Source organism: Fistularia commersonii, chromosome 33 (assembly GCF_037954325.1).
Source record: "Fistularia commersonii isolate RoL2024-O1a breed Wild chromosome 33, RoL_Fcom_v1.0, whole genome shotgun sequence".
NCBI classification, from domain to species: domain Eukaryota; kingdom Metazoa; phylum Chordata; class Actinopteri; order Syngnathiformes; family Fistulariidae; genus Fistularia; species Fistularia commersonii.
In genome coordinates, this window is record NC_141316.1 from 9,664,530 (window position 1) to 9,676,336 (window position 11,807).

Genomic DNA, 11,807 nt, shown 5'->3' on the forward strand with positions numbered 1-11,807 from the left:
AGAGGCGGCTCTCAGACGCGGGAACCGTCGGAGAGGAGGAGGAGGAGGAGGAGGAGGTTCTGGAGAAGGGAAGGAGGAACCAGGAGGAGGAGGAGGTGGAGGAGGAGGAGGAGGAGGAGGAGGAGGAGAGGAAACGCCGACCCCGCGCCGCAACGCAAAGGTAGGCGAATCTCGGCGGCGCAAGGTGGGAGAGGCGGGAAAGGGCCGGCGTGGATCCGACGTGGACGCGGACGAGACACGTATCGGGGGATCCAGACGGTCGACGGGATCCGGCTTCTCGCCTGCGGACGAGCGACGGGCTCCCTTATGTAAGCTGGCGGAAAAATGCATCCGCGCACACGCACACGCACACGCGGGTACACGGTCGCGTCAAACGCCCGCGTCCGTGGATTCTTCCTGCGGGTGCAGCCGTGTCGTCGGAGGAGAACGGAGAGAATGGACGCAAGCCATTTTTTTTTTTTTTCCACCCCCCCCTCCCCCCCCTTTTTGCAGAGCTGTGTGTGTGTGCGTGTGCGTGTGCGTGTGCACGATCGGGCCTTTTCGGAATTTCAATCGCGCTCCGGAGAAGGTGCGCCGCCGTGAGCGCAGCTGCATAGATGAATAAGGCCTTTCTGCTGGGATGCGGGAGATGTTCTGCTGGAGATGGTGGACGCGGGGCCCGCAGCGGCTGCGGGGCCCGGCTCCCCCCCCCCCCCTCCACGCACACACACCCCCACCCTCCCACCACCACCCCCCCAAAAAAAAAACAAAAACAAAAAAAAACACCCCGTATCTCCTATAAGGTGCAACCTGACCCCAATCCACCCCCCAAAAAAACAACCTTGTTGTTACTATTCTGCTAAAACGCCCCCACCTTCCTCCTCCTCCTCCTCCTCCTCCTCGATTCCCACGTCCTGAATCAATCTGCTGTTGTCATAGTTACAGTAGACGATGTCGGCCCTGCTGCACCTGTGTCGCTTTGTGCTGGTCTGTAAATACGGCGCGTCCGAAGCGGGACGTCTCTCCCGGAGCCGGGGTTATTGATACCGACGGCCTCTGGAGCCGGCGGCGATGTGATTGGTTTGTAGCAATCGGTCGGCGGCTCGCGGCTAATTTGTCTTTTCACGACTGAGCGCTCTCTCGGGCCCCGGTCGAAGAATCGATAGCGACGTTGTTGCAATCTACTCTTGACAAGGGAATCGGAAAATAAAAGGGGGAGGAGAGGGGATGCCTCGGACGGTCGGTCGGTCGGGTCGGTCGGTCGGACGGACGGGTCGCGGCCGGTGAGTCAGCCGGAGCCGGAGTGGCCCCCTCGTCTCGGGAGGACGGGGTCCCGTCTCGCCGCAACAGGCGTCCGAACCCCGGGATCCGCCGTCGGTCGGCGTCCGACCTTGTTTTCGGAGCTCGGACCCGCATTTCTCCTCCTGTTTTAAAAGCGGGGCCTCCGGAACGAGCGTGTTTGTGTAGATTGTGGTGATGGTGATGTTGGTGGGGGGGGGGGGGGGGGGGTTGGTGCCGTGGTGTCGCCGTGGTTACGGTGGGAGCTTGTTGCAGAGAGCGACGAGGAAGCTTTCGTGGGACGCGAGAGCATCTGAAGGGAAAAAGCTTATTTTTAGCGCTCGTTCCCCGATGGCTTTCGTAACAGTCGCTCTCCCGGAGATTTTTTTTGTCTTAATAAAGGCCCGCCGTGACCCGTTCATCAGATCCTGCAGGTATTGAGCCCGTCGTGTTCCCGCTGATGTTCTGCTGAAGGCCAAGGTCAGGCGGCGTGCTTCCACTGCTATATATGTGTATATTTATATAAAAGCAAAGACGCAGAATCGAACGTCGACGGTTGCCGAACGCAGCAATGTGGAATGGGGCGCTGGACAGTAAAAAAACACACACACACACACACACACACACACACACACACACACACACAAGATGGTGAGTGAGCAGGTTGCTACGGCAACCGTGTTTCTAGGAGTGCATGCGTCGTCGCCGCGCCGGAGAGGAGACGGCGCGGAGGGACTCAAAGAAAATCACCTGTTTGTCCGAGAGTGACATAACAGGGAGGCGTTCGCGGGCGGCGGCGATTTGCGAAATAGCGATAATCGCGAAGACGCGCTGACGCAACGGGCGGATAATGGAGGCAGTGTTGGAGATCATGTGCTTCGGCTGACAAGGAACAGCTTCACTCCGGTCTCGTCACTGGAGGGGCCAAACGAGCCGAGCGTGTCCAAATCCCGGGTCTGAGAATAAACGTCTTTGTCCAAAAGGGCGCCGTGTCCCGTAAACCCCCCTCGCGTCGTGGTCGTCTCCGTTCGGTCGGCGTCCGTCGTCCTTCATCGGCGCCGTACCGAGCCGCCCTTCGGCCCACGTCGCCGATTGTCGCGGTTTCTATTTTTCCGTGGCCATTTCGGAATATGACCTAAATGCCACGTTCAACCTCGCGAGAAAATGGCAGCTGACTCACCAGGCGAACCGCAGGCCGGAGTTCGGGGAGCCGACCTCGAGTCATGTGCTCCGACCGGAGAATATTTTGATTTGGAGATCCGGTTGCGTGAAGTTGCGTGAACGGGCACGACTAATATCTTAAAGGTACTGCGCTGTGCACTGGCTTGACCTGGTTTTCTCTCTCGTCTTTCTTTTCCGCCCCCCCCCCCTCCCACAGCGAGAAGCGACGGCGATCCGAAGAGAGACGGGACGATCGTCCGGACGCGCTGTTATGGAAAGAAAGGAAGGATCCCTTCCCGAGGTTGCGCGCTGAAAGGACCGGGATGAGCGAGCTAAAATAAGAACCCATTGATGACACCGGCTTCGAAGCGGTCGCACCTTTCCCATCTCGGCCGCTCGAAAGGGAGATGATCGCGGAAACGAGCGGTTAGACTCGTCTGTTGGCACGGATTTATCAGCATCATAGCGATAGGGGCGGGTCATGACTCAGTTGCCATGCGTGTTGTCATGGTGACCAGCCCCTGTGCCCCATCCCCCCTCCTCTGGTTGGTCCAGCTTTTGTTGTGGCTTCACAACCATGGACCTCAGCTGACGGAGGCGGCGCCCCCCTGCCCCACCCCCTGCTCCTGCTCCAATCAGGCCAGCCGAGTCATCTGCACCAGGAAGAGCTTGGATCAGGTTCCGGAGAGCATTTCGGAGAACACCAGATACCTCAACCTGCAGGAGAACACCATCCAGGTAATAGCGGCGAGCCGTCGGACGCGAGCCGTCGGACGCGAGCGCGGCGAGTCCCTCGGGTGGCATTGAGTCTCATGTTGTCACAACGCGCCTCTGTGTTTCTATCTCCGCACCAGGTGATTAAGTCTGACACCTTTAAGCACCTGCGACATTTGGAGATCCTCCAGCTCTCTAAGAACCACATACGGCAGATCGAGGTGGGCGCTTTCAATGGCCTCCCGAACCTCAACACGCTGGAGCTGTTCGACAACCGTCTCACGGTGGTGCCGTCGCAAGCGTTCGAGTACCTCAGCAAGCTAAGGGAACTATGGCTAAGGAACAACCCCATTGAGACACTGCCGGCGTTTGCCTTTAACCGTGTTCCCTCTTTACGTCGCCTCGATCTAGGGGAGCTCAGGAAACTGGATTTCATCTCCGAGGCCGCCTTCGAAGGCCTGGTCAATTTGCGCTTCTTGAACCTGGGCATGTGCAGCTTGAAGGACATCCCCAACCTCACCCCGCTCGTGCGGCTGGAGGAGTTGGAGTTGTCGGGGAACCAGCTGGGGATCGTCCGGCCCGGATCCTTCCAGGGCCTGGTGTCGCTTCGCAAGCTGTGGCTGATGCACTCCAGGGTGTCGGTCATCGAGCGCAACGCTTTCGACGACCTCAAAAACTTGGAGGAGCTCAACCTCTCCCACAACTCGCTCCGCTCGCTGCCCCACGACCTCTTCACGCCGCTGCACCAGCTGGAGAGGGTGCACCTCAACCACAACCCGTGGCTGTGCAACTGCGACGTCCTGTGGCTCAGCTGGTGGCTGAAGGAGACGGTGCCCAGCAACACCACGTGTTGCGCCCGCTGCCACGCGCCCCCGGGCCTCAAGGGCAAGTACATCGGCGAGCTGGACCAGAGCCACTTCACCTGCTACGCGCCCGTCATCGTCGAGCCGCCGACCGACCTCAACGTCACCGAGGGCATGGCCGCCGAGCTGAAGTGCCGCACCGGGACCTCCATGACCTCCGTGAACTGGTTCACGCCGAACGGCACCCTGATGACCCACGGGTCGTACCGGGTCAGGATCTCGGTGCTTCACGACGGCACCCTGAATTTCACCAACGTGACCGTGCAGGACACCGGCCAGTACACCTGCATGGTGACCAACTCGGCCGGGAACACGACCGCCACCGCCGTGCTCAACGTGTCTGCCTCCGACCCCAGCAACAGCTACAGCTACTTCACCACCGTCACTGTGGAAACCGTCGAGACCGGAGGAGGAGGAGGGGAGGATAAGAACTCGGCAAGACAGTTAATTAACGCGACCTTCATAGGTTTTCCCGATCCCACTGTTCATAGAGGCGTGATAGACGGCCAACCTGGCGTCACCATAACCCCCTCTCTCTCCTCCCTCTCGTCGCTGTCCCCTCGGGCCAACAGAGGCACGGAAAACGCGGTGACTGTGTCCATAATCGATGTAACTAACATTCCCGGCCTGGACGATGTCATGAAGACGACCAAGATCATCATCGGCTGCTTCGTGGCCATCACTTTTATGGCGGCCGTGATGTTGGTGGTCTTCTACAAACTCCGGAAGCAGCACCAGCTGCACAAACACCACGGTCCCGCCAGAGCCATCGAAATCGTCAACGTGGAAGACGAGCTCGGCGCCGGCGCGGGGAGCGGCATCTCGGGCGGCTCCACCATGAACTCGGGCGGCGGCGGCGGCGGCGGCAAAGGACCCCTGAGGATACATCACCCGGAGATGGTCAACCTCCCCAACATCGGCCGTACGGATACCCTGAACCATTACTACAAGGCCCACCACTTCAACAACAACGTGATGGGTCTGAGCATCGGCACGGACGGGATGGGGCCGGGAGGCATCCTGAACAGCAAGAACCAGCAAGGCGTGGACATGCCCATCTCCTGCACGTCCGTCCCCATCTCCACGGCCAACCTTCTCACCACGTCAGGCAACGGCACCAACGTCAACCCCGGCTCCATGTCCCCGCCGCTGCCGATGACGCTGCCCATGCCCACCATGGGTCTGCACGGATCCATCAAAGGCTTCATGGGCCAAAACCAGAATCCCCAGATGGAGCCTCTGCTCTTCAAGGGGAGCTCCAAGGAGAACGTCCAGGAGACGCAGATCTGAGGGCAGAGCCTGAGCATCGAGGGAGAGGGAACGGGAGTCGAAAGCAGGGGGGACGGATGTCGGGATTCGCGCCTGGAACGATTGGACGCTAGAGTGCGTTGACGTTATAAAGCGGGAGCTAGCATGGACCGACGCGGCCGTACGCAAACACTTCTCCGCGGCGGCGGCGTACCGAGCCAAGGATTACCACGTCGGGTCACTCGTGTTTGTCGTAACGCTGGCGGCCGTGGAGATGGAGGAATGGACATTGCTACAATGTAAATCTGTGCCAAAGCAAATGTTTTTTTTTTTTTTTTTTTTTTTTTTTTTTTTTTTTTTTTGCAGTTTCTGCGAGCCGTGTCCTCATAGGGGGAGGAGAAAAAAAAAAAAAAAACAACAACAACCGGGAAAAAGTCGTCTCTCGGCGCCCGAAATCGTAGTCGGCCGCCGGATACCGAGATCGGATAGGGCCGAACGAAATCCGAGAGACCCCCCCCCCCCCCTCCACCCCCACACACACCCCACACACACACACACCCTCTCTCAAGTGACTCAACGGACTCACTCAAGGTGACAATAATGTAGGCATAAATAGATGGACTGAAGGTACAGTGCAGTACAAACTACTGTGAAAAATCCGCAAATTATATAAATATATTTTCATTTAAATAGGTATCATTGCAGACTCCGATGCAGAGATATTTTGGGGGTGGGTTTGTGGGGAGGGCGGGAGGGGTGGGAGGGGGGGGGGGGGGGGCGTAGAAGCTGGTACGGTTTGTTTCTTTGTGTATCGGGGCGGTGACGGGACGGGTCGGGGGGCGGCGGCGGGAGTTTTGGGGGCGGGGTTTAAGGCCGGTTACGTGTTTTCAGTTTGGCTACTTCTCAGAAACATAAGGGCTCAATTGCAACACTCATTGTGATTATTTGAATTGGCTTTGTGACATAGAGTCTATTTAGGTTGTAGAACAGTAAATGCAAATCTCTGTTTGACAAAACTTCTGTCTGTTGCTTCAGTAATAATTATAACAGATTTTGTGTTCTGAGAGTGTATTATGTATTTTGTAAAAGCCAGCTACGTGGTATTTGAATGACAATTCTGATACTTAAAATGCCAGCATCAAATATCAAATAATGGTAAAATGATGTTCCACACACACACACGCACACACACACACACGCACACACACACACAGGAAGGTACTCCAATGCAAAGACCTGTACGGTTAAAATAAAAAGTGTCGACAATGTGTTATTTGAAACAGATCGGTAGCCAGATTTGTTTTTAGCCAGGACTTTGATATGACCTCCTTGCTCATGGTGACCATTATCACGCCATAAATGCCGTCGGGAAGGTGAACGGACGTCTCTCCGCGGCGGCAACCAAGAAGGGATTAGACATCCATATTTGGATGATTGGAATGAATGGAAATGTACAGTATATTAATAATAACAATGTCTGGTTGTATGACAATTGTAAGATCCACATTTTTACAGTGTAACTTTCATATGTTAAATGCCATTTACGCTTCTTGCGTTTTCCGACTCTGTATTTTCTTTATTTTTGTTAGTTTGATATAATGTGTACAGTTGTCTAGCCATGTATCATTATGTGTGAAATAAATCAATCATATATTGGATCATGGCGGGTCGATATGACAACAGCCTTAGTGGGGACGGACGCCGAAAACAACCCCGATGTGAACGCGTGGCTTCTGCGCTTTAGCCGTTAGCCGCTTTGCTAAAAGCAGGCGTCGTCTGCTCATCACACACACACACACACACACACACACACGGGGGTAATCATGCAAAATGAATATTTTCAGTGTTTGTGTGTGTGGGTGTGTGTGTGTGTGTGTGTGTGTGTGTGTGTGTGCGCTCTCAAGCTAGTTTTGAGTGACTCAGATGACCTAAAAGGGTTAAAAATGGGAATGTGAAATGTTTGTTGCAATTGAGCGGGCACTGGACCGGCGCTCGGTCGCTCCAGCTGTATGTTTACTGAGACAATAGGATAAGAAAAGATATATATATATATATATATACTTATATATATATATTTATGTTTTGGACGGTAATGCGGCTCCTCTGTAATGTCGCTGTTTTTCTCTCTGTTGTTGATTCCCTCTTTGCTGACGTAGAAACCGTGTCACGCGCGCGGCCGTAGCCTTTTTTTTTAATCAGCGGCGAGCCGACGACGATTAGAGACCACGAGCGTTAATAAATAATAATAATCACGGTGATAATGTGACTAATTACGTCGGACTAACCCCCCCCTTCCCCCCTTCCAGACTGCGGTAATGTGACTCTATCAAAAGACGGATCTTGCGCAACATCTGCTGTAACTCAGGTCGTCCAAAATGCAGAAACGAACCCCCCCCCTTCTTTTTCTCTGCCGAGAAAGGGTGTGTTTTGAACGGCGCCCATCGCCGATAACGGCGTAGTAAATGTAAGCGTGCCGCAGCCTAACAGGCCGGCACACAGATAGAATATAAATGAAGGCTAAAGACACGACATATGGCTGCTCCCTTGATGTGCCGCGTTTGGTGGCGGCGTTGTCGGATTTCAAAGAGCATACCAGATTCGTCCCCCCCGTGCGCTCGTACGGGGGTAGATCCTCCGCGCATCAGCCTGCCGAGCGCGTCCTCTTACCTGAGCGTCTGCCGCCGTGTTGTTTTGTGATGACGGTGACTCATATCTCCGCAGATAACGAGCCTTTCCTTTCGTAACGCCGGCCGTCTTTAGCAACATATAGAGCGACGATCATTATTATTGGCATTTGGAGGCTTTGCGGACGAGGCTCGGTGGCGTCTCGGCAAAGCGGCCGCCGCTTGTACATATCGGCCCCTGGCGAGAGGCTCCTCCTGGGGATGTGAACTCTTGATGTGGACCACCTGTCACACACCCCAAACTGGGATTCTGACATGTGTGTTTGTGCGTGTGTGTGTGTTTTAGTCGGCCCGGACGCCGCCGTTTTCTTTTCTTTGTCGGCTTTGCGGGCTTGAAACGAAACTCATCAAGGAAATGGATTATGGGATGTGACGCAGCCCGACGTGCGAGATGGGAAAAAGTGACTGATTGACCTTCCTGGGAAGGTCAGACGCCCGGTTTGATCAAACAATACGAAAAAGAGTCCGTTTTGAACACACTGGAAAAGAGAACAGGTTTATTTAAATAACAATTCACTTTGCCTCTTGTGTTTGTGTCCCTGACTTTTCCTTTTGCTCGTATCTCGGCTTAAAATATTCTCAGAATGGGTGTCCTTTTTTTCTGTTTGTTTTCTCACACAATTTCTATTTTTCCCGAACGGCTCGTGGCTTTTCTCGAATCCCCGAATCAAAAATCAGCTTGCTTTGTATCCGCACTTGGATGACTGTCATGCCCTGACTGAGAGGTATACGTTTTCCCCCTGCGGCTCAAACCTTTCTGTTCGCTGCTATCACAATGCTATTGTGATAGCATTCCGCGGCATGCTAAAAAACAGAAAAAGGATTAAATGAAAAAAAATGTTGTAAATATGAAAACTATCTGAAAAGTAATGGTGGTGACATTTTATTTTATTTTATTTTATTTTATTTTATTTTATTTTATTTTATTTTATTTTATTTTATATAATTAAAAAAAAAAAATTAAAAAAAAATAAATATGAGAAATTTCAATTTATATAATTTTCTCACATTTTTTTTTTTTTAATTTTTTTTATTTCGTTCATCCTGACACAAATATCTTCCATGTTTTGCAGACTCGTGGCTTTACACGAAATGCTCTCTGCTGTTTGAAATCCGTAGAGATTCGTGGATTCTTGACTTCTAAATGTGTGCCTTTTTTTATTTTAATTCACTGAAATGCAGATTGCACGTTTTCTCGAATGCACGCCTGGACTAACTAGCCGCTAACAAACTTGTTGCCTGATCCATTAGGAGTGGCAGCTGCGGACGTCGTTTTAATCCCATCGGCTCGCCGTTACATCCCGAGACGACGCATGGCGTCAGCCTCGACCGCTCAAACGCCGTGTCGTTTCGCATTAGCGCCGCGGCGCGCTAATACACGTCGACTTGTTTTCTTATTTGCAAATGCATCGGCGGGACTCGCTCGGCTATTTTTTTTTTTCCTTTCCGCCCAAACCGAGACCAACACAAAGGGCACCTGATTGGAGATCACGTTAGTTCCAGGCTTTTTTTTTCCCCCCGTGTGGAGTTTTCTGAGCAGATGCGATGCAGTCACAGGAAATAGAGGGGAGAGCGATTCCACCTGGTGTGAGGAACAACCGTCGGTTCTCCGATCGACAGGCTGAGCGGACGTGCGTCTTGTACGCGGCATGTGTTCGAAGTGGCCGAAGCTTCATTATCCATTCATTCATTCATTCATCGAGGCTCAGGCTGCTCTCGGGGCTGCCGGGGCCCCGCGGCGTCCAAGCCGGCTTCGGCGGAGCCACGAATCCAGACGTACATTCGCCATCTCACCCGCTCACTCGTCTGGATGATGTAGGGTCCCGCGGCGAACCTTCTGCATGGGTTCGGACGGTGGGAGGAACCCCGGGGAGAACATGGAGACTCCACGACAGGAATCCAACCCGGGGCCTGAAATCTTCATATCCTGGCAACTGGACTTGAATTTCTTCAGTTCAGGAACCAAAAGCCTCTGACTTGACGTCTTCAACTGAAGAAATTCAAGTCCAGTCGCCGTGACGAGAAGATTTGGACGACCGAGAACCTCATTGACCTTCTCGCTGTGACGCACCAGGGTGTTTATTTCAAAATTGCAAAATAGGTTTCGCGAAGAACCTCGAAAAACCCGAAGCTTTCACGAATTTAAAAGAATCCATCCATGTTGGAGAAATTATACTATAGAGTGTATTTTAAATCGACCGGAAAGGGTTTAACGGACGCCGATCCTCCCGTGAATCTCACAACACGTTCGTAGCAAATAAGAAAGTCTCGTGCACAATAATTGAACCTCCTTCCCTTTGTGTGCTCCCTTTGCAGTCGCATCCGCCTCGCTGGCTTCTTCCCCCCCCCACCGGTGCCGTCTTTTTCCCTTTAAATTCAATAACCTTCCAGCTGTGTCTCTCCCAGGGGAATCCCCCGCCCTCCCTCCTCGCTCCGAGTCCGTGGGGAACCTGACACAACACAAACCCCGGCGCAGAGGCCCACGTGTCAAGAACCGGGATGCTTTTATTTTTTTATTTTTTTTTATTTTATTTATTTCGTTTAGATCCCCCCCCCACCCCGAGCGCCGTCCGTTAGGGGCGGCGTGGGCAGTGTTTTTAGCGAAGCATAAATAAATAATGGAAAAAAAATTTGGTGGCCTATTTAGGCATTGTTTTTGCGCGAGCACGCGTGTTAGGAGGCTTAGCCGGGGATCCGGAGCGCGAGGTAAAGACATCGGTGACCCAGTTGGACCGGGTTTGTGGAAGAAGACTTCCCAGCTGAAAGTCTGCCGTCGCTTTTTAAAGATTTATTTTAAACTGATGGAGTCTGATCTTACTACCGCCGATCTCAGCGGGCTCGCTCGTACTGTACCGAACAGACTTTGCTTTTGTTTCAGTCTATATTTAGACCCCCCACCCCACACACACACACACACACACACACACACATTTCCTCGTATCATTACAAGCCATGCAGCGGATCTTTTTCTTTTTTTTGGGAGGGGTGGAAAGCATTATTTCCTTCCTCATTCGGAAACATTATTCGCTTCGCTTGGCGGCGTCGGGGTTCTCGGTTGGATTCCCAATTTTTTTTTTTTTTTGCACCCGTGTGAATCGGGGTGAATTGCTCGTACGTCTCTAAATGAACTCAGAATAAGTTGTTAAATGATTGTTTGTCCCTCTGTAGATGCTCGTAAGCCCCGTTGGCGACCGTCGCGGGCCGAACCCGACCTCTCGGCCAATCACGGCCGAGATCGCAGGTGTAGATATACGTCCACCTGCTGTGGGAAAGATCCGACACACTTTTTTTTTTTTTTTTTTTCATACCCAACACTTAAATGTTTATTAATTGCTTGATTCATTCCTCATTTGTCCGCATGCGGCGGCGGAAGAAGTGCACGTTTACCCCCGGAGTCTTGAAAGTGTGTTTTTAAAAGATTACCCGACGCTCTAATTCGATGTAATGGGTCAGTGACAGAAATATCCCTCGCAATGGAAATCAACCCAAATACATCAATGCACCACGGGCTACTTTGTGATGCTCTCTAATCGTATTAGACAAAACCGGAAATAGTCGTGTTTGACAGAATGCCAGTCGCTGGCGTGGATGACGGACCGACGGCTGATCGGAGTCCTGTGAGGATCTGTTTTCCCGGCAAACGTGGCACAGACGCCGCCGCTGCAATCGCTGCAGGCGAGCATGTGGCAAAATGCTCCCTTGTGAATACACACCCGCGCACACACACACACACACACACACTCCCAGGCTTCACGCTGATGTTATTAGATCATTATCCGATTATTGACTTACCATTACTTCTCATCGGGGCGACGTCTTCACTCAATGTGTTTTGACTTCTTTGGGATTTATCCGTGTATTTTAACCGGAATTGCACGTA

The 11,807-nt window shown here is 52.7% G+C and overlaps 1 protein-coding gene across 3 annotated transcripts; it reads left to right on the forward strand.

The window, feature by feature from the left end:
* Positions 1-73: 73 nt before the first annotated feature.
* On the forward strand, positions 74-8,446 carry lrrc4bb (leucine rich repeat containing 4Bb). 3 transcript variants are annotated; one of them, XM_086140416.1, is made up of 3 exons: positions 74-160; positions 2,636-3,156; positions 3,273-8,446. In XM_086140416.1, exons 2-3 carry the CDS (start codon positions 2,914-2,916, stop codon positions 5,283-5,285), a joined length of 2,256 nt encoding a protein of 751 aa, XP_085996542.1. In that variant the 5' UTR covers positions 74-160; positions 2,636-2,913; the 3' UTR covers positions 5,286-8,446. The 3 variants fall into 3 exon arrangements, with proteins under 3 accessions (XP_085996542.1, XP_085996543.1, XP_085996544.1); XM_086140417.1 differs by lacking the exon at positions 74-160 and adding an exon at positions 170-308; XM_086140418.1 differs by lacking the exon at positions 74-160 and adding an exon at positions 978-1,059.
* The last annotated feature ends 3,361 nt before the right edge of the window (positions 8,447-11,807 follow it).